Raw genomic sequence first — 26624 nt, forward strand, 5'->3', positions numbered from 1 at the left:
CCCTCCCACAGTGCGGTGCTCCCTCAGTACTGACCCTCCCACAGTGCGGCGCTCCCTCAGTACTGACCCTCCCACAGTGCGGCACTCCCTTAGTACTGACCCTCCCACAGTGCGGCCCTCCCTCAGTACTGACCCTCTGACAGTGAGGCACTCCCTCAGTACTGACCCTCCGACAGTGCGGCACTCCCTCAGTACTGACCCTCCGACAGTGCGGCACTCCCTCAGTACTGACCCTCTGACAGTGCGGCACTCCCTCAGTACTGACCCTCTGACAGTGCGGCACTCCCTCAGTACTGACCCTCAGAGTGCAGGGTCATTGAATACCTTTAGGACAGGTCGATGGAGTTTTGCCCATCAACGAAATGAAATAAAATGAAAATCGCTTATTGTCACGAGTAGGCTTCAATGAAGTTACTGTGAAAAGCCCCTAGTCACCACATTCCGGCGCCTGTCTGGGGAGGCTGGTACAGGAATCGAACCGTGCTGCTGGCCTGCTTTAAAAGCCAGCGATTTAGCCCAGTGAGCTAAATCAGCACGAGGTGCGGAAGGTGGAGTTGAAGCCATACTGGGCCCGATTGTCAGACACAGAGCAGGCTCGAGGGGCCGATAGGCCGTCTGCGGCTCCTAATTCGCGCCAAGCATTGCCTCGCTCCAACGAAGGAAGGGTGCGCCTGCTGAAACCGCCCTCACCCTCGGGAGGGGATGTATCGCCGTCAGGCTGGAGGGGACGGAGGCCCAGCGGCCGGACATTCAGGCCATGGCAAACGCCGGCAGCCAGCACCTGGGCCCCGAGAAAGAGCTCAACCCCGAAGACGTTTCGCCAACCCTTCGCAATCCAGTATCATCGGCCGGTGGAGGCCCCTTACCCAGTCATTATTCACCAGCTTCCTCAAGTTGTGGACCAGTGTGAGCTCGGCCGCCAGCACCTGCAAGACAGGCAGATGAATTAGCAAGTGGCGTGGATCAACAGGCTGATAGACGGGGTGATCTGCACCACCAACAGGAAGGTTTGGATCCATTGGGATGGTGTACAATGGGCGGAGGTGGTCAGGGCGCATTTACCATCCTGTTCCGTACATTCATTCCTTGCGATATGGGACTCGCCTGATCACCGTAGACACCGAGGGGACAGTCCGGGTTGGGTGGAGGAGTTGTTAGTGCCACTTGGCATTGGGAGGTGCAACCACTCCCACCTGCTGCCTTAGAGTCCAGCACCGGGAGCACTCCTGGTTCAAACAGCGCGTGGAGGGGCTGGATTTATTCTTCTCTGGTGTACTACCCAGTTCCGGGGTCTCTGCTCTGCTGTGGCCTTTTCCCAATGGGGCTGGCTTAGCGTCTGAAGCAGCAGGCACCAAATAATCAGCAGGCCAGGAACAGCATGGGTACAAACCATTACAGCTGGAAGGGAGGATTGTGTATAATGGGAGTGAATGGGAAGGGGTTTGGGTCCATTGGGATTGTGTACAATGGGAGTGAACGGGAAGGGGTTTGATCCATTGGGATTGTGGACAATGGGAGTGAACGGGAAGGGGTTTGATCCATTGGGATTGTGGACAATGGGAGTGAACGGGAAGGGGTTTGATCCATTGGGATTGTGCACAATGGGGGTGAACGGGAAGGGGTTTGATCCATTGGGATTGTGTACAATGGGAGTGAACGGGAAGGGATTTGATCCATTGGGATTGTGTACAATGGGAGTGAACGGGAAGGGGTTTGGGTCCATTGGGATTGTGTACAATGGGAGTGAATGGGAAGGGGATTGATCCATTGGGATTGTGGGAGTGAATGGGAAGGGGTTTGATCCATTGGGATTGTGTACAGTGGGAGTGAATGGGAAGGGGATTGATCCATTGGGATTGTGTACAATGGGAGTGAACGGGAAGGGGTTGGATCCATTGGGATTGTGGACAATGGGAGTGAACGGGAAGGGGATTGATCCATTGGGATTGTGTACAGTGGGAGTGAATGGGAAGGGGATTGATCCATTGGGATTGTGGGAGTGAATGGGAAGGGGTTTGATCCATTGGGATTGTGTACAGTGGGAGTGAATGGGAAGGGATTTGATCCATTGGGATTGTGGACAATGGGAGTGAACGGGAAGGGGTTTGATCCATTGAGATTGTGTACAATGGGAGTGAACGGGAAAGGGTTTGATCCATTGGGATTGGGGACAATGGGAGTGAACGGGAAGGGGTTTGATCCATTGGGATTGTGGACAATGGGAGTGAACGGGAAGGGGTTTGATCCACTCGGATTGTGGACAATGGGAGTGAACTGGAAGGGGTTTGATCCATTGGGATTCTGGACAATGGGAGTGAATGGGAAGGGGTTTGATCCACTCGGATTGTGGACAATGGGAGTGAACGGGAAGGGGTTTGAACCATTGGGATTGTGTACAATGGGAGTGAACGGGAAAGGGTTTGATCCATTGGGATTGTGGACAATGGGAGTGAACGGGAAGGGGTTTGATCCATGGGGATTGTGCACAGTGGGAGTGAACGGGAAGGGGTTTGATCCATTGGGATTCTGGACAATGGGAGTGAACGGGAAGGGGTTTGATCCATTGGGATTGTGTACAATGGGAGTGAATGGGAAGGGGTTTGATCCATTGGGATTGTGTACAGTGGGAGTGAACGGGAAGGGGATTGATCCATTGGGATTCTGGACAATGGGAGTGAACGGGAAGGGGTTTGATCCATTGGGATTGTGGACAATGGGACTGAACGGGAAGGGGTTTGAACCATTACATTGTGGACAATGGGAGTGAACGGGAAGGGGTTTGATCCACTCGGATTGTGGACAATGGGAGTGAACGGGAAGGGGTTTGAACCATTACATTGTGGACAATGGGAGTGAACGGGAAGGGGTTTGATCCATTGGGATTGTGGACAATGGGAGTGAACGGGAAAGGGTTTGAACCATTACATTGTGGACAATGGGAGTGAACGGGAAGGGGTTTGATCCACTCGGATTGTGGACAATGGGAGTGAACGGGAAGGGGTTTGATCCACTCGGATTGTGGACAATGGGAGTGAATGGGAAGGGGTTTGATCCATTGGGATTGTGTACAATGGGAGTGAACGGGAAGGGGTTTGATCCATTGGGATTGTGGACAATGGGAGTGAACGGGAAGGGGTTTGATCCACTCGGATTGTGGACAATGGGAGTGAACGGGAAGGGGTTTGATCCATTGGGATTGTGGACAATGGGAGTGAATGGGAAGGGGTTTGATCCATTGGGATTGTGGACAATGGGAGTGAACGGGAAAGGGTTTGATCCATTGGGATGATGTATAACGGGAGTGAACGGGAAAGGGTTTGATCCATTGGGAATGAACGGGGTTGCGTCCAATCCAGTATGATTCAGTAATTCAAGCTAAGATGTCTTCAGTTTGGAGGCCAGTGTACTTGAACTATTTGATGGGGAGAAGAACAGGTTTGAAGGGCAGAGCTTCAAACACAAGCATTCACAACCAGGTCCTCAATACATAGAAATAACTCTCGCACTGTGAGACAGCTAAACCTTGGTATGAACCAGTGGAATGGGATACCTGACTCCTGTCCTCTTTCTTCATGGTGCTGGGACCCCACAGAGCGTTGACCCCATCGATCGCCACCAGCATCCTATAGGTGTCAGAGCGACACTGTGCCTTCAGCTCTTTAAACAGGACGCCCACCACGTCACTGGCATTCTTCACTCGTGTTAAACCCTGGGGAAGGATTAGACAACTTGGTCAACTTGCAGCACTCGTTTCCCCCTTGTTCCCCGATTCCACCGGGACGTCAACTCCCCCTTTGTTCCCCCGACCCTCTCCACTCTGGAGGAACGTGTGGCGTCTCCACGTTCTCCCCGTGGGTTTCCTCCGGGTGCTCCGGTTTCCTCCCACAGTCCAAAGATGTGCAGGTTAGGTGGATTGGCCATGCTAAATCGCCCTTGGTGTCCAGAAAGGTTAGGTTGGGTTACGGGATGAAGGGGATAAGGTGGAGACGTGGGGCTTAAGTCGGGTGCTCTCCAAGGACTGGTGCACACTCGATGGGCTGAATGGTCTCCTTCTGCACTGTAAATTCTATGTCTATGTCCAAGGACGTGGATGAGCAATTAATGGCCTAACATTCAAGGCTATAGACCGCGGGTTGGAAAATGGGATTCATGCATATTGGGGGCATCTTGGGTCAGGGCAGACACGATGGGCTGATGGGCCTGTTCTGTGCTGTATGACTCCAGGGTCAGGAAGGAGGATGCCAGCTCGCCATGGAGATTGGGGAGAGGAGCTACCACAGGATGAGGACACTCCCAAGTGGCCTTCCATTAGTCGCAGCACAAGACAATGCCGGCAGAATACTCACCCTCGATCTCCTAACTCCCAAGGTCAGCAGGAAACCCTAACTACTTAATCCTCCGCTTCTGGATTTGGACAAGCTAGGAGATTCTCTTGAGGTCAACGTGCAGGTTCAGTCGGCAGTTAGGAAGGCAAATGCAATGGTAGCATTCGTGTCGTGAGGGCTCGAATACAAGTCCAGGGATGTACTTCGGAGGCTGTATAAGGCTCTGGTCAGACCCCATTTGGAGTATTGTGAGCAGTTCTGGGCCCCGTATCTAAGGAAGGATGTGCTGGGGCCTTGGAAAGGGTCCAGAGGAGGTTCACAAGAATGATCCCTGGAATGAAGAGCTTGTCGTATGAGAAACGGTTGAGGACTCTGGGTCTGTGCTCGTTGGAGTTTAGAAGGATGAGGGGGGATCTTATTGAAACTTACAGGATACTGCGAGGCCTGGATAGAGTGGACGTGGAGAGAATGTTTCCACTTGTCGGAGAGACTAGAAGCAGAGGACACCATCTCAGAGTAAAGGGCCGATCCTTTAAAACAGATGAGGAGGAATTTCTTCAGCCAGAGGGTGGTGAATCTGTGGAACTCTTTGCCGCAGAAGGCTGTGGAGGCCAAATCACTGAGCGTCTTTAAGACAGAGATAGATAGGTTCTTGATTAATAAGGGGATCAGGGGTTACGGGAATCGGGCAGGAGAGTGGGGGCCGAGGTCGGGTGCTCTTTCAGAGAGTCGCTGCAGACTTGGTGGGCCGAATGGCCTCCTTCTGCACTGTGGCGATTCTGCGAAGTCTAGCCTTTCCTCATCAGACAACCTGTACATTCCCGGTATTGGTCGAGTATACCTCAGAACTGCTTCTAATGCATTTCATCTGTCCTTAAATCTGGAGCCCAACACTGTGCAGAGTACATTTTTTTTTTAAAGGTAAATTTAAAGTACCCAGTTCATTTTTGTTTTTCGCAATTAAAGGGGCAATTTAGCGTGGCCAATCCACCCAACTGTGCACATCTTTGGGTCGTGGGGGGTGAGACCCAGGCAGACACGGGGAGAATGTGCAAACTCCACACGGACAGTGACACGGGGCCCGGGATTGAACCCGGGTCCTCAGCGCCGTGAGGCAGCAGTGCTAACCACTGTGCCACCCTGTGCACAGTATTCACAATGTGGTCTCGCCCTGTGCAGCTGAAACACAACCTCCCTTGCAATTGTTATGGGCCAGGGTTTAGAGAACCCCAAAGTGTATCATGGAGTTCACCTGACCCACAACTTTTACTAGATTGTGGTATGGGGAGCACACGGCCCACTCTACAGGTGTGGTACAGCAGGAATGGAAAAGTATTTTTTAAAGCAAAGCAATGTTTATTCAATGATCTCAAGTTAATCTTTTTAAAACATACAGTGAACATCTTAGTAACCATTAATTCAAATACAACCCCCAAAGACTACAACACTAAGTAATCCTTTAAGCTTTCCTTTTAACATCCGTAAGACTTAAGGCACCTTTCAACAGAAGCACATCAGGTTTAAATTCACTACTGAGAACAGTTATCGCTCTGGATTCACAAAATGATCAAGAGATCGTCTTTAGATGGCAGAGAGATCAACATTACACCTTCTGTGGCTGGCCTCAGCTCCAACACTGAAACGAAACCATAAAACACAGACACAGCCAAGTTTTTTTTCCAAAGTGAAACTAAAAAGCAGAACCAGAGCTCAGCTCCACCCACACTCTTGACATCACGGCAGTAATTTTAGCAGTTACTTAAAAGTGACATTCTCATGACACAATAAATGATATAATTCTATTCCCATCCCTCATTACTTGCTGTACCTTGCTGTATACCTGCCTTCTGCGATGCATGCGCGCGGACACCCAGATCCCTCTGCACCCTCCGGAACAAAACAGTCGACCCCTGAACTGCGCTAAGCGGTTCCCGACCCAAACTGGGAGGTTTAAGGGAGTGGGGGTTTCTTTTTTGGCAGCTCGGACACCGGGTGGTGGCGGAAGAGGAGGATTAACCGCCACACGATTCAGCGTCTCACCTGCTCCACCACTTCAGCCAAAGGCCTCCCCTCCTCGGTCGCCTCTCGCTTACTCCAGATGTACTTGCGCTGCGTTTTCACCTGTTTCTAAGAAAATCAAGGCCCCCGGTTAGCGTGGTCTGGCCGCACAGTTAACAGTGACAACAGCAGGTCCCCGCCCCTGCCCTCGCTCCCCCCCCCCCCCCCCCCCCCCCGGGCGCACATCAACCCAGAGCTCCCGCGCCATAAATAAACAAAATGCCCCACTTCCAACACCGCCAACCTCCCTGGCCCGGCACTCCCCGAGGGCAGCAATACTGTTATGGGCCAGGGTTTAGAGAACCCCAAAGTGTATCATTGTGGTTATGGGGATCACACGGGCCTACTTTACAGATGTGGTGCACCAGAGAGCTAAAGTACTTTTAAATTAAAACAATGTTTATTTATGAAACCAGTTAACACTTTATAAACCCACAGTAAACATCTCAACAACTATCCACACCAATCCTCCCCACAGATACAATATTCTATAATAACCCGTAATCTTTCCTTGCAACATCCACAAGACTAAATACCCTTTTTAAACACAGAGATCAGGTTTAAATTCTCTACTGAGAACAGTTATCACTTTTAAATCACCCAATTGATCTGGAGACAGTCTTTAGTTTGTGGAGAGAGATCCTTACACACCTCCTCTCTTTGCCTGCAGCAACCCAGCTCTCAAACCAAAACTAAAACACACCCTGTAGCAGTCAGCCCAGCTCCACTCACACTCTGACATCACTGCAGCTATCTGACAAACACCCATTTCTTAAAGGTACACCCACTACAGCTATTCGATAAACCCCCAATTCTTAAGAGATACTCTCACATGACAATACTGCCCCTGGCTTCGATCTGCTCCGACGGCATCACTAGGGTTAGGACAGCAGAGGTTTGTTACCTTATTTAAGAACCTCTCATTAGTGATCTTGAAGTTTTTCAGCCACACAGAGGCCTCCAAGGGCTGGTCAAAGCGAGCCTTGTTATAGGATGACGGCATCAGCTCTTTACATTGCTTCACCCATAGATAAGCTGCGATTGAGAGAGAGAAAGACATTTCACAACTTTGGAACAATAAAGGGGCAATTTATCATGGCCAATCCACCTAACCTGCACGTGTTCGGACTGTGGGAGGAAACCGGAGCACCCGGAGGAAACCCACGCAGACACGGGGAGAACGTGCAGACTCCACACAGACAGTGACCCAGCCGGGAATCGAACCTGGGACCCTGGTGCTGTGAAGCCACAGTGCTAGCCACTGTGCTACCGTGCCGCCCAAAGTTGTGGGGCGAAACCCATGCAGACACGGGGAGAATGTATCAACTCCACATGGACAGTGACCCAGAGCCGGGATCGAACCCGGGCCCTCGACGCGCGAGGCAGCAGGGCTAACCCACTGCGCCGCCCAACACACTTATCTTTTTAAATAAAACCTGCAGTTTTCATTCACAGCCCTAACCCTCACCGTGCCAATTCCAGGGCATCACTGATCGCACATAGTCAATGCCACCTGAATGTGATGTGATGCCTGGGAGAGAACCAGCCACACAAAAGCAGACCTCTCTGGCTACAGTGTCTCCTGATGCTAACCAATCCCCTTCTCCCCTCCCCACTCCACTAACCTTCGCCCCCCATCACCTCCATCAATCCCCTTCTTCCCTCCATTCCGTCACTCCAACCTTCTCCCATGTCCCCCAATTCAGTTCCTCTCTAAATCCCACCCCTCCCAGTCTCTTTCTTTTCGAAACCCAGTAACACACCCAATTTCCAATTGAACCCGACTTGTCTGGTCGCCTGTTGAGAGGAGTACCTACCGTCTGGGATGTGCAGTATTAACCAGTCCTGCCTGGCACAGTAATGGACTGCGTTGCACAGGGTGAGGGTTTTCCCACAGCCCCTCTGACCATCTGGAAGCGCACCGTGTCAAGGAAAGAACTGGATTGACACAGCCCACACCGCGCTTGCTAACACGGACTGGGGTAAACCCCATCGCTCCTCGCCTGCAAGACGACAGCATCAATCCTACTGAGAAATTCACTGACTGCGGAAGTGCAAACCCTCCTCATCGGGACACTGTCCCTCGCTCAGCTGCAGCAAGCCCGTGGATAGGCAACGTCGTCGAGCCTCGAACGTCAGCATTATATTTCCCCGTGGAAATGAGCTTTTCATTTTAAAGTAAGAAGTCTTGACAACACCTGGTTAAAGTCCAACAGGTTTGTTTCAAACACGAGCTTCCGGAGCGCAGCTCCTTCCTCAGATTCACCAGAGGAAGGAGCAGTGCTCCGAAAGCTAGTGATTTGAAACAAACCTGTTAGACTTTAACCTAGTGTTGTCAGACTTCTTACTGTCCCCACCCCAGTCCAACGCCAGCATCTCCACATCATTTTTTTTTTTTTAAATTTAGAGTACCCAATTCATTTTTTCCAATTAAGGGGCAATTTAGCCTGGCCAAACCACCTCCCCTGCACATAGAACATAGAACAGTACAGCACAGAACAGGCCCTTCGGCCCTCGATGTTGTGCCGAGCAATGATCACCCTACTTAAACCCACGTAACCCGTATACCCGTAACCCAACAATCCCCCCATTAACCTTACACTAAGGGCAATTTATCATGGCCAATCCACGTAAGCTGCACATCTTTGGACTGTGGGAGGAAACCGGAGCACCCGGAGGAAACCCACGCACACAGGGGGAGGACGTGCAGACTCCGCACAGACAGTGACCCAGCCGGGAATCGAACCTGGGACCCTGGAGCTGTGAAGCATTGATGCTAACCACCATGCTACCGTGAGGCCCAATCTTTGGGTTGTGGGGGTGAAACCCACACAGACACGGGGAGAATGTGCAAACTCCACACGGACAGTGACCCAGGGCCGGGATCGAACCTGGGACCTCGGCGCCGTGAGGCAGCAGTGCTAACCCACTGCGCCACCGTGCTGCCCTCCCTGGAAATGAGCTTGACAATGTTTCCAATAAAGCAGTCCATCCGATAACCACCCCCCCCCCACCCAAACCAAACAAACCGTTAATATTCAATCCCCCCCCCCCCAAACCTGCCCTCCATTGACGTACTGTGGTAAGTGGTACATGCTTCCAAACCCGCCACCTCTACCATCCAGAAGGAGGGGGGGGGGCAGCAGACACACGGGGAACACCCCCACCTGCAGGTTCCCCCTCCGAGCCGCTCGCCACCCCGACTCGGAACTCTTGTCGTGGGGGGTGTCCCTTGAATGAAGGTTTTTGCCAGGGCAGCGCGGTGGCGCAGTGGTTAGCATTGCTGCCTCACGGCACCGAGGACCCGGGTTCGATCCTGGCTCTGGGTCACTATCCGTGTGGAGTTTGCACATTCTCTCCGTGTCTGCGTGGGTTTCGCCCCCACAACCCAAAGGTGAGGTGGATTGGCCACGCTAAATTGCCCCTTAATTGGGAAAAAAAAATGAATTGGGTGCACTAAATTTATTTTTTTTTTAAAGGAAGGTTTCTGTCTTATCACATCGCTTAACAGTGATGTCATTGCATGGGCGGAGTCAGGCTGTGGCTCCGAGCGCTGTTTTTTGTTTTGGTTTTGCTTTGACATTCGGCTGCCGTGGACTCTTTAGTGTTTTTGGCCCATCTCTCTCTATTTTCATTTCAAATATCTGTTCCAGTGAAAACCCATTGATTATAGCTACCTGCTGTTTTGGTAACTTGCTTTCCGGAAGGATTTAAACCTGCTGGGGAGACTGGGTTAGAATCTCAAGTGAGATTATTCAAGTGAGATTGCAGAGTGCTGGGCCATCCCTTAAAAAGGGTTTTTTGGGATTTTGTTATTGAATTGGAACAGTTAAGGGGTAATTCATTAAGGGTTATACGTGGATTACTGTAGCTGCGAGGGGTCTTTGTTAGTAATTGATAAAAATTCTTGCTGTTTGTTTATATAAAAAATGTTCACTAACTTTCATTATAGAATTTACAGTGCAGAAGGAGGCCATTTGGCCCATCGACTCTGCACCAGCTCTTGGAAAGAGCACCCTACCAAAGGTCAACACCTCCACCCTATCCCCATAACCCAGTAACCCCACCCAACACTAAGGGCAATTTTGGACACTAAGGGCAATTTATCACGGCCAATCCACCTTAACCTGCACATCTTTGGACTGTGGGAGGAAACCGGAGCACCCGGAGGAAATCCACGCGCACACGGGGAGGACGTGCAGACTCCGCACAGTGACCCAAGCCGGGAATCGAACCTGGGACCCTGGAGCTGTGAGGCAATTGTGCTATCAACGATGCTACCGTGCTACCCCAAGTCTCAACTTCTGAGAATAAAGCGTATTTTGATTAAAGTGTCTGGGAAGTCTGATGAATCCCACCTCAAGTGAAGGCTCATGTGTTTATCGCAACCAAATTCAACAAAAAGTTATAGGTCAGGTGAAATCCAGAATACCCTGGCCCGTAACACTATATCAGCCATTCCTTCACTGTCGCTGGGTCAAACTCCCGGAGCTCCCTCCCTAACAGCACTGTGGGTGTGCCTACACCGCACGGGACTGTAGCTGGTTCAAGGCAGCAACTCACCCACCACCTGGGCAGCACGGTGGCCTAGTGGTTAGCACAACCGCCTCACGGCGCTGAGGTCCCAGGTTCGATCCCGGCTCTGGGTCACTGTCCGTGTGGAGTTTGCACATTCTCCCCGTGTCTGCGTGGGTTTCACCCCCACAAACCCAAAAATGTGCAGAGTAGGTGGATTGGCCACGCTAAATTGCCCCTTAATTGGAAAAAATAATTGGGTACTCTAAATTTAAAAAAAAAAAAATAGAAAAAAAACTCACCCACCACCTTGCCTAGCGGCGATTAGGCATGGCCGATGAATATTGGCCGGGCCAGTCACATCGTATGAATGAACGACATCTGTATTTTTTGCTGTCCTCACCGGCATGCTGTGCAGCAGGGACTAGCGGGTAGAGGTGAGGAACAGAACCCCGGGCACGGGAATGATTCGGGGATCAGCACTGCACCAAACACACCGTCAGGGTGACGACAGACAGTCAACCATTTAAACAGAGACTGCCCTATCAGGGCCCTTCCTGTTCCTTCCCTTATTTCCCCTTTCTTGTATTTTACTGTTATCGTTTTCGATCCATGGGTGACTAGTGGACATGTGTCTTTAAGTCAAGCAGCGGAGAGAATGAGGGACTCGGCGGTTACTCAGAAGGCTTTTCTCACTGGAGCGAAGCAGGCAGAGGGGTGACTTGATAGAGGTGTACAAGGTGATGAGAGGCATGGATAGAGTGGAGAGCCAGAGACTTTTCCCCAGGGTGGAAATGGCTGTCACAATGGGACATAATTTTAAGGTGATTGGAGGAAGGTATAGGGGACATGTCAGAGGTCGGTTCTTTACACAGAGAGTGGTGGGTGTGTGGAATGCACTGCCAGCAGAGGGGGTGGAGTCAGAGTCATTAGGGACATTTAAAAAAAATAAATTTAGATTACCCAATAATTTTTTCCAATGAAGGGGCAATTTAGCGTGGCCAATCCACCTACTCTGCACATTTTTGGGTTGTGGGGGCGAAACCCACGCAGACACGGGGAGAATGTGCAAACTCCACACAGACAGTGACCCAGAGCCGGGATCGAACCTGGGACCTCAGCGCCGTGAGGCGGTTGTGCTAACCACTAGGCCACCGTGCTGCCCAAAAGTTTCTAATTTGCTATTGCGATGGCCGGGAATCGAACCCGGGTCAATTGCTTGGAAGGCAGCTATGCTCACCACTATACCACCATCGCTCACTGTCATTACGGACATTTAAGCGACTCTTAGACAGGCACATGGACAGCAGTAAATTGAAGGGGTGGAGGTTAGGTTGATCTTTGATTAGGATAAATGGTCGGCACAACATTGTGACGTGGGCCGGCTTAAAAGGGGATATGGCTGATCTTCCGTGGGGGGGGGGGGGGGCTGATTTCAGTGCGGTCCTGGACCCGAGTCGGGCCCGGTCGAGTTCTAAGTCGTTGAGGGTGTTGGCGGTGGCCAGAGAGTTGAGGGGGTCCATGGAGCACACGGTGGGGTATGCGTCCTCGTTGTGTGCGAGGTTAAGTCTCGCCCAGTTTAAAGTGGTGCACAGGGCCTGCATGATGGTGGCGGAGGTGAGCGGGATCTTTGCGGGGGTGAGAGATAGGTGTGGGCGGTGCGCGGGTCAGCGAATCACATCTACGCCTTCTGGGCATATTCAAGACTGAGGGAGTTCGGGCAGAGTTTATACCCAAAGGTGTAGGGATAGCGCCTGGTCCGGAGGTTGTTCTGCTGTTATTTTGTGTATATACGTAAAAAGCCTTGAATAAATATATATATTTTTTTAAATCCCCCTCTGGGCAGAGAGGTAACAGTCTCTCTGTGGTGATTTTTAAACCAGTTAAAAAGGATACAGACGACATATCGTATGGCCGGGTGCGAGTAATTTGCAGATTTTAGATAAGACAGCAGCTCCAGTGCTGGCCTCCGGATCATCACACACGTCTCATTGAAAGTCTTAATCTGAAACACAGAAAAGAGGGCTGGGCAAGAGGCAGGAGCAGCTGCAGAGACGTATCAAAGGCCGGGGGGGGGGGGGGCGGACGTACACGGTGGGGCCACAGGTGACACAGCCAAACGCCGCATGCTTCAAACTACAGCCCACAGCGACCGACTGGCCTGACATCACAAGAGGCGGAATGTTGGCTGGGACAAGCGGCCGGCGGGAGGAGAAACCCGAGCAGCTGTGGGGGAGGGGGACGAGTGGCGCATCCTGGAGTAGGGACCCCCAGAGCCGTAACCCACCGTGGCTGCGGTAAGAACATGATAAATAGGAGTGGGTCATTCGGCCCCTCGAGCTGGCTCCGGCGGAAACCTAAACTTGACCATCTGAAGCATCATGGGATACATGACATAAAGTCTGAAAGAGTCTCATTTTAAATTGCTTTCTGCACACGATACTCCGGGTGTGGCCTCTATATACTTGCACATCTTTGGACTGTGGGAGGAAACCCACGCAGAGTCTGCACAGACAGCGGCCCAGCGGGGAATCGAACCTGGGACCCTGGAGCTGTGAAGCAACAGTGCTAACCACTGTGCCGTCCCGCCGGTGCAAAAGGAGGCCATTCAGCCCATCGGATCTGCACCGAAACTCCAAAAGAGCATCTGAACTCGGCCCACTCCCCCACCCTGCTGCTGGACACTGAGGGGGCAATTTATCACAGCCAATCCACCTAACCGGCACATCTTTGGATTGTGGGAGGAAACCGGAGCACCCAGAGGAAACCCACGCACACACGGGGGGGGGGGAGACCCCCTCCATTTAAGAAACATTTCTCCATATGGTCTTCCACTTGCCAAGAGTTTGCCCACTCACTTCGACCTCTCCAAATCCCTTGGGCGTCTCGCTGAGGTAACGCGGCTGGGTGGGGGAGGGGAATCTCTCTCTCTCTCTCCTGACGGGGACCCAATGTGCAAACTCCGCCAGCCTTTCCCTCTCGCCGTTCCAGAGGAAGGGCAGTCACTTACCTGCTGTTGGAAGCGACGAGTGAAGCCGTGGGGGAAGATGGTTTTCAGGTCACGGGCAGAGATGCTGTAGTGCAGCCCTTCGTGTAGCTCGCTGTGTTGTCCCTGTGCAAAAACAAACCAAATCGGGTGCGTTGGCACGGCGTCCACAGACGTAGAATTTACAGTGCAGAAGGAGGCCATTCAGCCCATTGGGTCTTCCCCGGCCCTTGGAAACAGCACCCAACTTCAGCCAGAGAGCTTGTCAGAAATAGCAGGAGGGTGTTCAAAGGGTTTTGGGATGGGGGGGGGGTGGGGTAAGAGTAATAATAATAACAATAATAGCTCATTGTTACAAGTAGGCTTCAATGAAGTTACTGTGAAAAGCCCCTAGTCGCCACATTCCAGCGCCTGTTCAGGGAGGCCGGAACGGGAATTGAACCCGCGCTGCTGGCCTTGTTCTGCATTACAAGCCAGCTGTTTAGCCCACTGTGCTCAACCAGCCCCTTTCGGCCCCGAAAGATGGTAATCTTTATTGGCACAAGTAGGCCGACATTAACATTGCAGTGAAGTTACTGTTAAAAGCCCCTAGTTGCCACATTCCGGCGCCTGTTCGGGTACACAGAGGGAGAATTCAGAATGTCCAATTCACCCTAACAAGCACGTCTTTCGGGGCTTGTGGGAGGAAACCGGAGCACCCGGAGGAAACCCACGCAGACACGGGGAGAACGTGCAGACTCCGCACAGACAGTGACCCGAGGCCGGGAATCGAACCCGGGGACCCCGGCGCTGTGTAGCAACAGTGCTAACCACTGTGCTACCATGCTGCCCAGAAGACTGAGGGGAGGGGGGTGTGGGCGGATAGATCCCCACAGTGCGGAATAAGGCCATTCGGCCCATCGAGTCTGCACCGACCCTCCGAATGAGCACTCAACCAAGTCTCACTACCCCCCCCCCCCAATCTCCAAAGCCCACCTAACCCACACATCTGGGGAGGGATGGGGGGGGGGTTTAGGGGAGCGGCCTGCTTAAAGCAATCCAGAGGGGTCAATTACCGGATGGGGTGGCGGAGGGGGGGGGGGGCTTCGATTTCAGGAGCTCGGTGGAAGGATTCGAGGGGACAACTTTTCACCCAGAGGGTGGTGGGTGTCTGGAATTCACTCCCTAAGTTGGTGGATGAGACGGAGAAGTTCTGTGGTTGGATGGATGATGGGAAAGCGGCTCCTGCCGCCCGCCCCCCCCCCGGCTGAGTGAGGGAATTGCAAAGCACAGCACTTACAGGGTCCGTTTCACTCGTCCTGAAAACAGCGGGGGCTCTGGGAGTCGCCGGGACAGGCTCTGCGACGGCGCACGCCTCCCACACTCCAGCGCCGCGATGAAAGGGACAGCCAGCATTAGCCTAAAGGAAGGAACATTCAAACAAACAGGATGGTTAAAGCCCCTCTGACCATCAACACAAGGCACAGCAAAGGCACAAATACAGCCGGAACCCCTCGATTAGATTCCAGTCTATAACTCACTCCCGGGTATCTGTTATTCTATATATAAACCACCCCGAACCCCTCGATTAGATTCCAGTCTGTAACTCACTCCCGGGGATCTGTTATTCTATATATAAACCACCCCGAACCCCTCGATTAGATTCCAGTCTGTAACTCACTCCCGGGTATCTGTTATTCTGTATATAAACCACCCCGAACCCCTCGATTAGATTCCAGTCTGTAACTCATTCCCGGGTATCTGTTATTCTATATATAAACCACCCCGAACCCCTCGATTAGATTCCAGTCTGTAACTCACTCCCGGGTATCTGTTATTCTATATATAAACCACCCCGAACCCCTCGATTAGATTCCAGTCTGTAACTCACTCCCGGGTATCTGTTATTCCATATATAAACCACCCCGAACCCCTTGATTAGATTCCAGTCTGTAACTCACTCCCGGGTATCTGTTATTCTATATATAAACCACCCCGAACCCCTCTATTAGATTCCAGTCTGTAGCTCAGTCCTGAGGGTATTACTGGTAAAACACAAGAACGAGGAGCCCAAGTCGGCAATGCAGCCTCTGGAGCCCGCTCCGCCATCCGATACGATCATGGCTGATCGCATGTCGGCCTCGTCTCCACCTCCTTGCCCGCTCCCCTTCACCGTGCTATTAATTTAAAACCTATCTGTCTCAAACTTGTTCAGTGTCTCGGTGTCCACTGCACTCTGGGATAGAGAATTCCACAGATTCCTAGCCCTTTGAGCGAAGAAACTCCGCATTTCTGTTTCAAATCTGCCACCCCTTCGCCTAACACTATGTCCTCTCGTCCTAGAAAGTCCAACAAGGGGAAACATCCGCTCAAGTCAACCCTGTCAATCACCTTGAGCATCTTCTACACCCGAATTCGATCGCCCCTCGTGATACCGTACTCCAGCGAGTGACGGCCTAAGCTGCGCAATCTCACTTCCCGGGACAAGTCTTCATGCCTGAAATCAATCTCGTGTACCTCCTCGGAACCGTCGCTCATTCATTCATTCACATCTGTCCTCAAGTCAGGGGACTAAAACCGTGCGCAGTACTACAGCTGCTGTCTCACCATTGGCCTGTACAGTTGTAACAGCACCGTCCTACTTTTGTACTATTCCAGGCATTGTTACACTCGGGGGAGGGGGGGGCGCGTGACCCGGGCGGGTGTCGGGAGCGTCATGGAGTCGTCCTTCGTGGCACTCCCGATCGCGCAAAGGTGCGCAACAGCCGGCGTTACCCATGCCAGCTGCAAGCGGCCTTCAAAATGGCCACGAACATAAAAAAAAAAATTTGGTCGCACTGCGCATGCGCGCCCGATCATCAGTGCGCATGCGCAGTGCGGCCGAATTTTTTCTAATACGGTCGCAGCTTTTTTTTTAAACAAGTTCGGAGGGGGGGCCAAAGGGATCAATAGGGCCAAAACAACCCAAAACCATTTCCTCCAATTTTGCCAGCAACAAACAAGGTCAGAGAAAACGGTGGGCCGCGGAGGCCGGCCAGCGTGGGGCACGGCCGCCTGGTAAAAATGGGTCCCCGGAGAAAAACATTGAAAAGCAAAGCTCTATTCCATTGGGAATGAATGCCAAAAGCCGGTTTGCCTGCCTTATTTGCACGCTGTACCTGCATGCTAGTGTTCGGAGACGCAGGGCACCCCGATCCCTCTGCAACTAACTACATTGTAGGTCACAGGCTCCCGCGTTCCAGAATCTGTAGTTTCTCTTCTGCGTCAAGTGCAGCAATGTTGCTGCCAATGGACACACGGGTCTCAGACATTGCTTGGACTGACCCCCCCCCCCCTTTGCTGGGCACAGTGCCAGCAGCGATTCCGCCATCTGCCTGCACTTCGTTCGGTGATTCCCGTACTGCCCAGCGAACGGTGCGCGAGTTTGTCACGCGCCGCCTATCGTTGATCGTTACCGCATTGCCTGGAGGGAGCAATGGAACTTTGACACTCGCCCTCCGGGGCTGTGTTCATAAAAAAACCTGGCCAGGCGGTGCGTAGCTTCACTGCCCCTCAAGGAGTTTGCCAGTTGCAACGCAATAATTGTCAGGCTGGGTTCCTGAATTTTGAGCGCTCCAATTCGCTAGCACGGTAGCATTGTGGATAGCACAATCGCTTTACAGCTCCAGGGTCCCAGGTTCGATTCTGGCTTGGGTCCCTGTCTGTGAGGAGTCTGCACATCCTCCCCCTGTGCGCGTGGGTTTCCTCCGGGTGCTCCGGTTTCCTCCCACAGTCCAAAGATGTGCAGGTTAGGTGGATTGGCCATGATAAATTGCCCTTAGTGTCCAAAATTGCCCTCAGTGTAGGGTGGGGTTACTGGGTTATGGGGATAGGGTGGAGGTGTTGACCTTGGGTAGGGTGCTCTTTCCAAGAGCCGGTGCAGACTCGATGGGCCGAATGGCCTCCTTCTGTACTGTAAATTCTATGAACAATTCTATGAATTCATTTCCAATGGAAAACTATGCAGCTGCGCAGCCACTAGGAGGCACCCTACCCCTGCGAGACATCACAATATCCCTCTGGCTGGTAGAAACTCACGCCAGCCCCCACCGCCAGCCCCCACCACCACCCCCCCCCCCCTTTATTTTTCAACTTGCCGCACAGGAAGATCCGGAGAGACGCGAAACTCAGAACAAACTTTGTAATAGACGAGAAGGGGTTTACAATCGCAGCTGCGGGCGACGGACAGGAAGGGGGGGGGGGGGTTTGGTGGAGTGGGGCTCCTGCACTGCAGAGGAAGTGGGTTACCAAGAGGTCCTGGGAGGGAGAGCGGGGTAGCAGCGGAGCGGGGAGGATGGAGAGAATTGGAGAAGAATGCTGTTTGGTCAACAGCTGATAGAATAAATCTTGTAGAGAATTCGGCAGAAACCTCGCAAACCGGGCAGAATGGGGGACCCACGAGCCACGGGGAGTGGGGGAGAATGTGGGACTCGCTCCCACGGGGAGTGGGGGGAGAATGTGGGACTGGCTCCCACGGGGAGTGGGGGAGAAGGTGGGACGCGCTCCCACGGGGAGTGGGGGGAGAAGGTGGGACTCGCTCCCACGGGGAGTGGGGGGAGAAGGTGGGACTCGCTCCCACGGGGAGTGGGGGAGAAGGTGGGACTCGCTCCCACGGGGAGTGGGGGAGAAGGTGGGACTCGCTCCCACGGGGAGTGGGGGAGAAGGTGGGACTCGCTCCCACGGGGAGTGGGGGAGAAGGTGGGACTCGCTCCCACGGGGAGTGGGGGAGAAGGTGGGACTCGCTCCCACGGGGAGTGGGGGAGAAGGTGGGACTCGCTCCCACGGGGAGTGGGGGAGAAGGTGGGACTCGCTCCCACGGGGAGTGGGGGGAGAAGGTGGGACTGGCTCCCACAGGGAGTGGGGGGAGAAGGTGGGACTGGCTCCCACGGGGAGTGGGGGGAGAAGGTGGGACTCGCTCCCACGGGGAGTGGGGGGGAGAAGGTGGGACTCGCTCCCACGGGGAGTGGGGGAGAAGGTGGGACTCGCTCCCACGGGGAGTGGGGGAGAAGGTGGGACTCGCTCCCAGGGAGAGTGCTCACAGTGAAGGGCAGAGAAAGATTGAAAGTGGGGGATGTTGGATAAACACATTGAGGGAGACAGGAATAGACAGATATGTTGGTGGGCCTGACGAGGAAGATTCATTTGGCATATCGGCACCATCATGGACTGGGGCTGGTGTGAGGCCTCACTGTGTGCTGTAAACACTGTGTATTCATTTCTAACGCCTCCAAGGACTCACCAGACGGCTGGATGCGGCAAACAGCCGCAGATTCTGCAACATTCCTGTGGAGGGAGAGAAGAAATTTCATTAGCTCATGTGTCGTGTGGTAATTAATCCACTTGGGGACGATCCTGGACACTTGCACACATTCCTTGCCACCCTGCATAGAACCTGTGACCCCCTTGTTCCCATGCGCAGAATCTGTACAGCACAGGAGGCTATTCGGCCCACTCGCCTGACCTATCCCCCTAACCTGCACATGGTTTGACACCAAAGAGCAATTCAACACAGCAATCCACCTAAGGTGCGCATCTTTGGACTGTGTGGGGAAACCGGAGCATCCGGAGGAAACCCACACAGACATAGGGAGAACGTGCAGACTCCGCACAGACAGTCACCTGAGGCCGGATTGGATCCCGGGTCATTGGCGGCGTGAGACGATAAGACATAGGAGCAGAATTAGGCCAATCAAGTCTGCTCTGCCATTCAATCATGGCTGATATTTTCTCATCTCCATTCGCCTGCCTTCTCCCCATAAGGGGCAGCACGGTAGCATGGTGGTTAGCATAAATGCTTCACAGCTCCAGGGTCCCAGGTTCGATTCCCGGCTGGGTCACTGTCTGTGCGGAGTCTGCACATCCTCCCCGTGTGTGCGTGGGTTTCCTCCGGGTGCTCCGGTTTCCTCCCAGTCCAAAGATGTGCGGGTTAGGTGGATTGGCCATGCTAAATTGCCCGTAGTGTCCTAAAAAGTAAGGTTAAGGGGGGGTTGTTGGGTTACGGGTATAGGGTGGATATGTAGGTTTGAGTAGGGTGATCATTGCTCGGCACAACATCGAGGGCCGAAGGGCCTGCTCTGTGCTGTACTGTTCTATGTTCTAACCCCTGATCCCCTTATTAATCAAGAACCTATCCATCTCTGTCTTAAAGACACTCAGTGATTTGGCCTCCACAGCCTTCTGCGGCAAAGAGTTCCACAGATTCACCAGCCTCTGGCTGAAGAAATTCCTCCTCATCTCTGTTTTAAAGGATGGTCCCTTTAGTCTGAGATGGTGTCCTCTGGTTCTAGCTTTTCCTACAAGTGGAAACATCCTCTCCACGTCCACTCTATCCAGGCCTCGCAGTATCCTGTAAGTTTCAATAAGATCCCCCCTCATCCTTCTAAACTCCAACGAGTACAGATCCTCAACCGTTCCTCATACGACAAGCTCTTCATTCCAGGGATCGTTCTTGTGAACCTCCTCTGGACCCTTTCCAAGGCCCCAGCACATCCTTCCTTAGATACGGGGGCCCCAAAACTGCTCACAATACTCCAAATGGGGTCTGACCAGAGCCTGATACAGCCTCAGAAGTACATCCCTGCTCTTGTATTCTAGCCCTCTCGACTAGGTGCGAGGCAGCAGTGCTAACCCCCAGGCCGCCCTCAAATGAATGCCGGGGGATCACGGGGGGGGGTCAGGATGAGTTCACTTAGTCCCTCAGGTCAGTCCCAACTTTCGGCGAGATCACTGCTGAGGCGCAGTCCAACTCCACGCCGCCGCCTTTGCCCCCGAGAAAAGTCTATCAATCTCATTGAAAAAGAACGTGGCATAATTTATTGTTTGTGGGGGAAAAAGAGCTCCGCTCATTGCCTCAAGTACTCCAATTTGGGCGGCACGGTGGCACAGTGGCTAGCATTGCTGCCTCACGACGCCGAGGTCCCAGGTTCGATCCCGGCCCCGGGTCACTGTCCGTGTGGAGTTTGCACATTCTCCCCGTGTCTGCGTGGGTTTCGCCCCCACTACCCAAAGATGCGCAGGGTAGGTGGATTGGCCACGCTAAATTGCCCCCTTAATTGGGGAAAATGAATTGGGTACTCGAAATTTAAAAAAGTGTTCCGACTCAGATTTTTTTTAACCCATGCGTCCTGGAGAGAAGATTTTCTCCGCATCTACCCCATCTTTTTCTTTCCCTATTTGGCCGTTGATCAAATCACCCCTTTACCTTGGTGCAAGTCGGAAACAAAAATGCGAAAATGCTGAGCGGACGGGCGGGAGCAGCGGGGAAAGGGAAAGGGTCGATTTTGTTCTGATGAAATGCTGCCCGTCTGAAATCGAGACTGTTTTTCCTGCTCCTCGGATGCTGCCAGTCCTGCGGAGCATTTTCCAGCCTTCCCCGGGATAATCTAACTGGAGAAGTCTCCAAGATCGGCACACGGCACGTGCTGGAGCCCCAATTGGTTGGCCGAGGCGGTGCGAGGGGTAACGTGCCAGGTACAGCGGACCATTGGGAAGGCGAATGGCACAGTGGCCTGCGTCGCAGGTGGGTTTGGGTACAGGAGTTTTACAGGTACGGGGCCTCACGGTAGCATGGTGGTTAGCATCAATGCTTCACAGCTCCAGGGTCCCAGGTTCGATTCCCGGCTGGGTCACTGTCTGTGTGGAGTCTGCACGTCCTCCCCGTGTGTGCGTGGGTTTCCTCCGGGTGCTCCGGTTTCCTCCCACAGTCCAAAGATGTGCAGGTTAGGTGGATTGGCCATGCTAAATTGCCCGTAGTGTAAGGTTAATGGGGGTATTGTTGGGTTACGGGTATACGGGTTACGTGGGTTTAAGTAGGGTGATCATTGCTCGGCACAACATCGAGGGCCGAAGGGCCTGTTCTGTGCTGTACTGTTCTATGTTCTAAGTCTTGCTTCAGTCGTCCAGAACCTTGGTTGGGTTGCACCTGGAATGATGTCTGCGGTTACCACAAGAGTATCATTGCCATGGAGGGAGTGCAACGAAGTTGCGCCAGACTTGTGGCAGGATTCACTTACGAAGAGAAATCGGGGAAAGTGTGCCCGCGTTCCCCAGGGTTTCGAAGAATGAAACCAACAAACTATTTGAAAAGAATAGACAGGGTAGCCGCAGGTGAGATATTCCCTTCTTGTTGGCAAGTCTAGAACCAGGGGACACAATTTTGAGGCAAGACACAGAGGAACGAGAGATTTCATCACACGGAGGATTGTAAATCTTTGGAATTCTGTATCCCAAGAGGGTCTGAGTGCTCCGTCATGGAAAATGGTCAAAGCGGAGATTGATAGATTTCTAATTCCTTAATTTTTTTTCAGACCACCAACACTTGCCTCCTTTTTGATATCATAGAAGCAGGAGGCCATTTGAGTCCATTCATTTAAATAGCTGGTCATCAGGGTCAACACCCTGATCCCGCATCCCCCCCCATATACCTTGATCCCTTTAGCCCCAATATCGACACGACACAGACTATCGACACATACTTCCCAGACTCATTATCCACAAAGTCCTTTGGTGGATACTTATGCAAAGTACTCATTTGGTACCTCGTCCATTTCCTCTGGCTCCACACATAGATTCCCTCCTCTGTACCTCGGCTACCCTCTTGCTCTTTATAGACGTATAAAATGTTTTGGAATTCTCCTTAATTCGGTTTGCCAATGAATTTTTGTAACCCCTATCTGCCCTTGCTAATTCTCTTCCATGGGTGGCAAAGTGGTTGGCGCTGCTGCCTCACAGTTCCAGGGTCCAGGGTTCAATTCCGGCCTCGGGTGTCCGTGTGGAGTTTACTCTTCCTCCCGTGTCTGCGTGGGTTTCCTCCGGGTGCTCTGGTTTCCTCCCACAGTCCAAAGATATGAAGACTAGGTGGTTCAATGGAAAGCTGGAGTCACGTGGAGGGGCGGTAGGAAGTTACAGAGATAGGGAGGGGGTATAGGAGCTGGAAGAGGTTACAGAGATAGGGAGGGGTTGTAGGGGCTGGAGGAGGTTACAGAGATAGGGAGGGTTGTAGGGGCTGGAGGAGGTTACAGAAATAGGGAGGGGGTGTAGGAGGTTACAGAGATAGGGAGGGGGTGTAGGGGCTGGAGGAGGTTACAAAGATAGGGAGGGGTGTAGGAGCTGGAGGATGTTAGAGAGATAGGGAGGGAGTGTAGGGGCTGGAGGAGGTTAGTGAGATAGAGAGGGGTTGTAGGGGCTGGTGGTTACAGAGCTAGGGAGGGGGTGTCGGGGCTGGAGGAGGTTACAGAGATAGGGAGGGGGGTGTAGGGGCTGGAGGAGGTTACAGAGATAAGGAGGGGGTGTCGGAGGTTACAGAGATAGGGAGGGGGTGTAGGGGCTGGAGGAGGTTACAGAGATAGGGAGGGAGTATAGGAGCTGCAGGAAGTTACAGAGATAGGGAGGGGGTGCAGGGGCTGGAGGAGGTTACAGAGATAGGGAGGGGGTGTAGGGGCTGGAGGAGGTTACAGAGATAGGGAGGGGGTGTAGGGGCTGGAGGAGGTTACAGAGATAGGGAGGGGGTGTAGGGGCTGGAGGAGGTTACAGAGGTAGGGAGGGGGTGTAGGGGCTGGAGGAGGTTACAGAGATAGGGAGGGGGTGTAGGGGCTGGAGGAGGTTACAGAGATAGGGAGGGGGTGTAGGGGCTGGAGGAGGTTACAGAGATAGGGAGGGGGTGTAGGGGCTGGAGGAGGTTACAGAGATAGGGAGGGGGTGTAGGGGCTGGAGGAGTTTACAGAGATAGGGAGGGGGTGTAGGGACTGGAGGAGGTTACAGAGATAGGGAGGGGGTGTGGGGGCTGGAGGAGGTTACAGAGATAGGGAGGGGGTGTAGGGGCTAGAGGAGGTTACAGAGATAGGGAGGGGGTGTAGGGGCTGGAGGAGGTTACAGAGATAGGGAGGGGGTGTAGGGGCTGGTGGAGGTTACAGAGATAGGGAGGGGGTGTAGGGACTGGAGGAGGTTACAGAGATAGGGAGGGGGTGTAGGGGCTGGAGGAGGTTACAGAGATAGGGAGGGGGTGTAGGGGCTGGAGGAGGTTACAGAGAGAGGGAGGGGGGTGTAGGGACTGGAGGAGGTTACAGAGATTGGGAGGGGGGTGTAGGGGCTGGAGGAGGTTACAGAGATAGGGAGGGGGTGTAGGGGCTGGAGGAGGTTACAGAGATAGGGAGGGGGTGTAGGGGCTGGAGGAGGTTACAGAGATAGGGAGGGGGTGTAGGGGCTGGAGGAGGTTACAGAGATAGGGAGGGGGTGTAGGGACTGGAGGAGGTTACAGAGATAGGGAGGGGGTGTAGGGGCTGGAGGAGGTTACAGAGATAGGGAGGGAGTGTAGGGGCTGGAGGAGGTTACAGAGATAGGGAGGTTAGAGATTGAGAGGGAAGGTGCAATGAGGACACCCTGGGCGCCGCCATCTTGCTGAGCCGTTGCTAAGGGCCTCACCCCAGCCGTTGCTCAGGGCCTCCCCCCCCCGCGCCCGGCCGCCGCTCCCTCCCCGCGGGAACGGGAGGCATTTCCCATCCACAACAACCGGGAAGAGAAACAAACCTCCCGCCGGCACCGGCCGGCAAACCCACAGCAGAGAGGGCGGGGCAGGAGGCGGATTTACCTCAGCTCCAAACAAACGTCCAATTCCCCGCCCGAGCGGCAGCCCTCAATAAAGTTGCATCCGTCCTTCCGACGCGCCCCCTTGCAATCTACCCCGTGCGCGCCCTGGGGGTTTGCATGGTGACCTCCGCAATGAGCCTCAAATAAAAGCCGGGGAGGGGGGGAAGGAAGTGGAGGCCGCGCGCCGAGCATGGCGGGAAATCAGCCTGGGACCGAATAAAAAAACCCCCGCCGTATTTTTAATTTCTCGCTCCCTCCGCCCTCGAGGCACATCAGCGAGAGGCGGATGGAGGGGAGGGAGGCGAAAAAAAAGCGTGGGTGGGATTGAAAACAATATTCCGTGTGGACGGTTGGGCTGCGCGCGGTGCATTGTGGGGGGCCCCGTTTTAAAATACGGGGCGAAGAAGGGGGTTTTATTTTTTGGTTTGAGGGGTGGGGTGGGGTTGGTGAGGGGGAGAGGGAGGCGGCGGGCCGGGCGGGGGTAATTTTGGAGGCGGGTTGGTTATCCTCCTCCTCTTCCCTCTTCCCCCCCCTCCCCGCCCGGCCGGCCGCCATTTTGTGTTTATCTCTCCAATGGCGCACTTTGGGCGCCGAGCGCTGGCGGCTGCCGTTTAAAACAAACCAGAGAGACAGAGAGAGAAAACAAACAATCTCCCCCTTTCCGAGGCGCCAACACACACACATCACCCCCCCCCCCCCCTCTCCCTCCCTCCATTAATCCCCTCATCCACCAACTCCCCTTTGTCATCGGCCTCTGTGTCTGTGTGTGAGAGTGAGGGGGTGTCATCGTAATCCGTGAGGGGAGAACAACCTCCCCTCCCCACGCACACACTACAAAAGAATAAATACCCCCCTCCCCTCCATGGCTTTGTGAGGCGGCGCTTGTTTTTGTCCAGTCCCCCCCCCCCCCCCCCAGTGTCATCCCCTCCCCTCCCCTCCCACCCACACCACTCATGTGCCATGGCCGACTGTGGAACGGATAATGCCAGAGAGAGGGACAGGACGCTCGCCGTTCCGGTAAATCTCTTCCCCCCCCCCCCCCTTTCCTCTCCTCCTCCCCTCTCCCCCCCCCCCCCCCCCTGAGGAGGGGGGGGGGGTCTTTCTTGTGGCAGGGTTTGTTGTGAATTGGGGGTGGTGTTTGGTGTTTTGGGGGGTGGGGGCATTGATTATGTGGATTTGGGGGAGGATAAGTGTTTTTGTTTTGGGGGGGGGGTGTTGTTTAAGGTGTTCTGGGGGTTGTTAAGGGTGAGGGGGGTTGATAAAGGTGTTCTGGGGGTTAAGGGTGAGAGGGGTTGTTAAAGGTGTTCTGGGGGTTAAGGGTGAGAGGGGTTGTTAAAGGTGTTCTGGGGGTTGTTAAGGGTGAGGGGGGATTTGTTAAAGGTATTTTGGGGGTTGTTAAGTGTGAGGGGGGTTGATAAAGGTTTTCTGGGGGTTGTTAAGGGTGAGGGGGGATTTGTTAAAGGTATTTTGGGGGTTGTTAAGTGTGAGGGGGGTTGATAAAGGCGTTCTGGGGGTTGTTAAGGGTGAGGGGGGATTTGTTAAAGGTATTTTGGGGTTTGTTAAGTGTGAGGGGGGTTGATAAAGGTTTTCTGGGGGTTGTTAAGGGTGAGGGGGTTGATAAAGGTGTTCTGGGGGTTGTTAAGGGTGAGGGGGGTTGATAAAGGTGTTTTGGGGGACGTTAAGGGTGAGGGGGGGGGTTGTTCAAGGTGTTTTGGGGGATGTTAAGGGTGAGGAGGTTAAAGGTGTTCTGGGGGTTGTTAAGGGTGAGGGGGGATTTGTTAAAGGTGTTTTGGGGGTGGTTAAGGGTGAGGGGGTTGTTCAGGGTGAGGGGGGTTGTTAATGGTGTTTTGGGGGTGGTTAAAGGTGTTTTGGGGGTTATGGGTGAGGGGGGTTGTTAAAGATGCTTTGGGGTGGGGTGCTAAGTGTGTTTTGGGGGGGTGATTGTGTATTTTGGGGAGGGTTAAGTGTTTTTATGGTGGGGGTTAAGGGTGTTTTGGGGAGGGGGGTTCAATATGTGTATTTGGGGGATTTGCTAAGTGTGTTTGATTATGTGGATTGGGGGGGGTTAAGTGTTTTTGTGTTGGGGGGTTGTTAGGGTGTTTTGGGTGTGGGGGGGTTGATTGTGTATTTTGGTGGGG

The 26624-nt window shown here is 53.4% G+C and overlaps 1 protein-coding gene and 1 non-coding gene across 4 annotated transcripts in view; both read right to left on the reverse strand.

The window, feature by feature from the left end:
* Nucleotides 1-24713, reverse strand: part of dap3 (death associated protein 3) — a 31335-nt gene extending 6622 nt beyond the window's left edge. The window contains exons 1-10 of one of the 3 annotated variants that reach the window (XM_038787190.1): nt 24488-24685; nt 19142-19185; nt 15164-15283; nt 13909-14010; nt 12795-12903; nt 8201-8293; nt 7288-7418; nt 6366-6452; nt 3551-3709; nt 867-926 (exon numbers count right to left, since the gene is read on the reverse strand). In XM_038787190.1, the coding sequence (XP_038643118.1) occupies nt 867-926; nt 3551-3709; nt 6366-6452; nt 7288-7418; nt 8201-8293; nt 12795-12903; nt 13909-14010; nt 15164-15283; nt 19142-19183 (903 nt within the window). In that variant the 5' untranslated portion in view covers nt 19184-19185; nt 24488-24685. Of the gene's footprint in view, nt 1-866; nt 927-3550; nt 3710-6365; nt 6453-7287; nt 7419-8200; nt 8294-12794; nt 12904-13908; nt 14011-15163; nt 15284-16254; nt 16472-19141; nt 19186-24487 lie in introns of those variants that run through there. The other 2 variants (XM_038787193.1, XM_038787192.1) reach the window with 2 other exon arrangements.
* Nucleotides 12084-12155, reverse strand: trnag-ucc. Its single transcript has one exon. It is a non-coding gene; the product is annotated as a tRNA-Gly (tRNA).
* Nucleotides 24714-26624: the final 1911 nt, after the last annotated feature.

The sequence above is a fragment of the Scyliorhinus canicula genome, chromosome 30 (genome assembly GCF_902713615.1).
Source record: "Scyliorhinus canicula chromosome 30, sScyCan1.1, whole genome shotgun sequence".
NCBI classification, from domain to species: domain Eukaryota; kingdom Metazoa; phylum Chordata; class Chondrichthyes; order Carcharhiniformes; family Scyliorhinidae; genus Scyliorhinus; species Scyliorhinus canicula.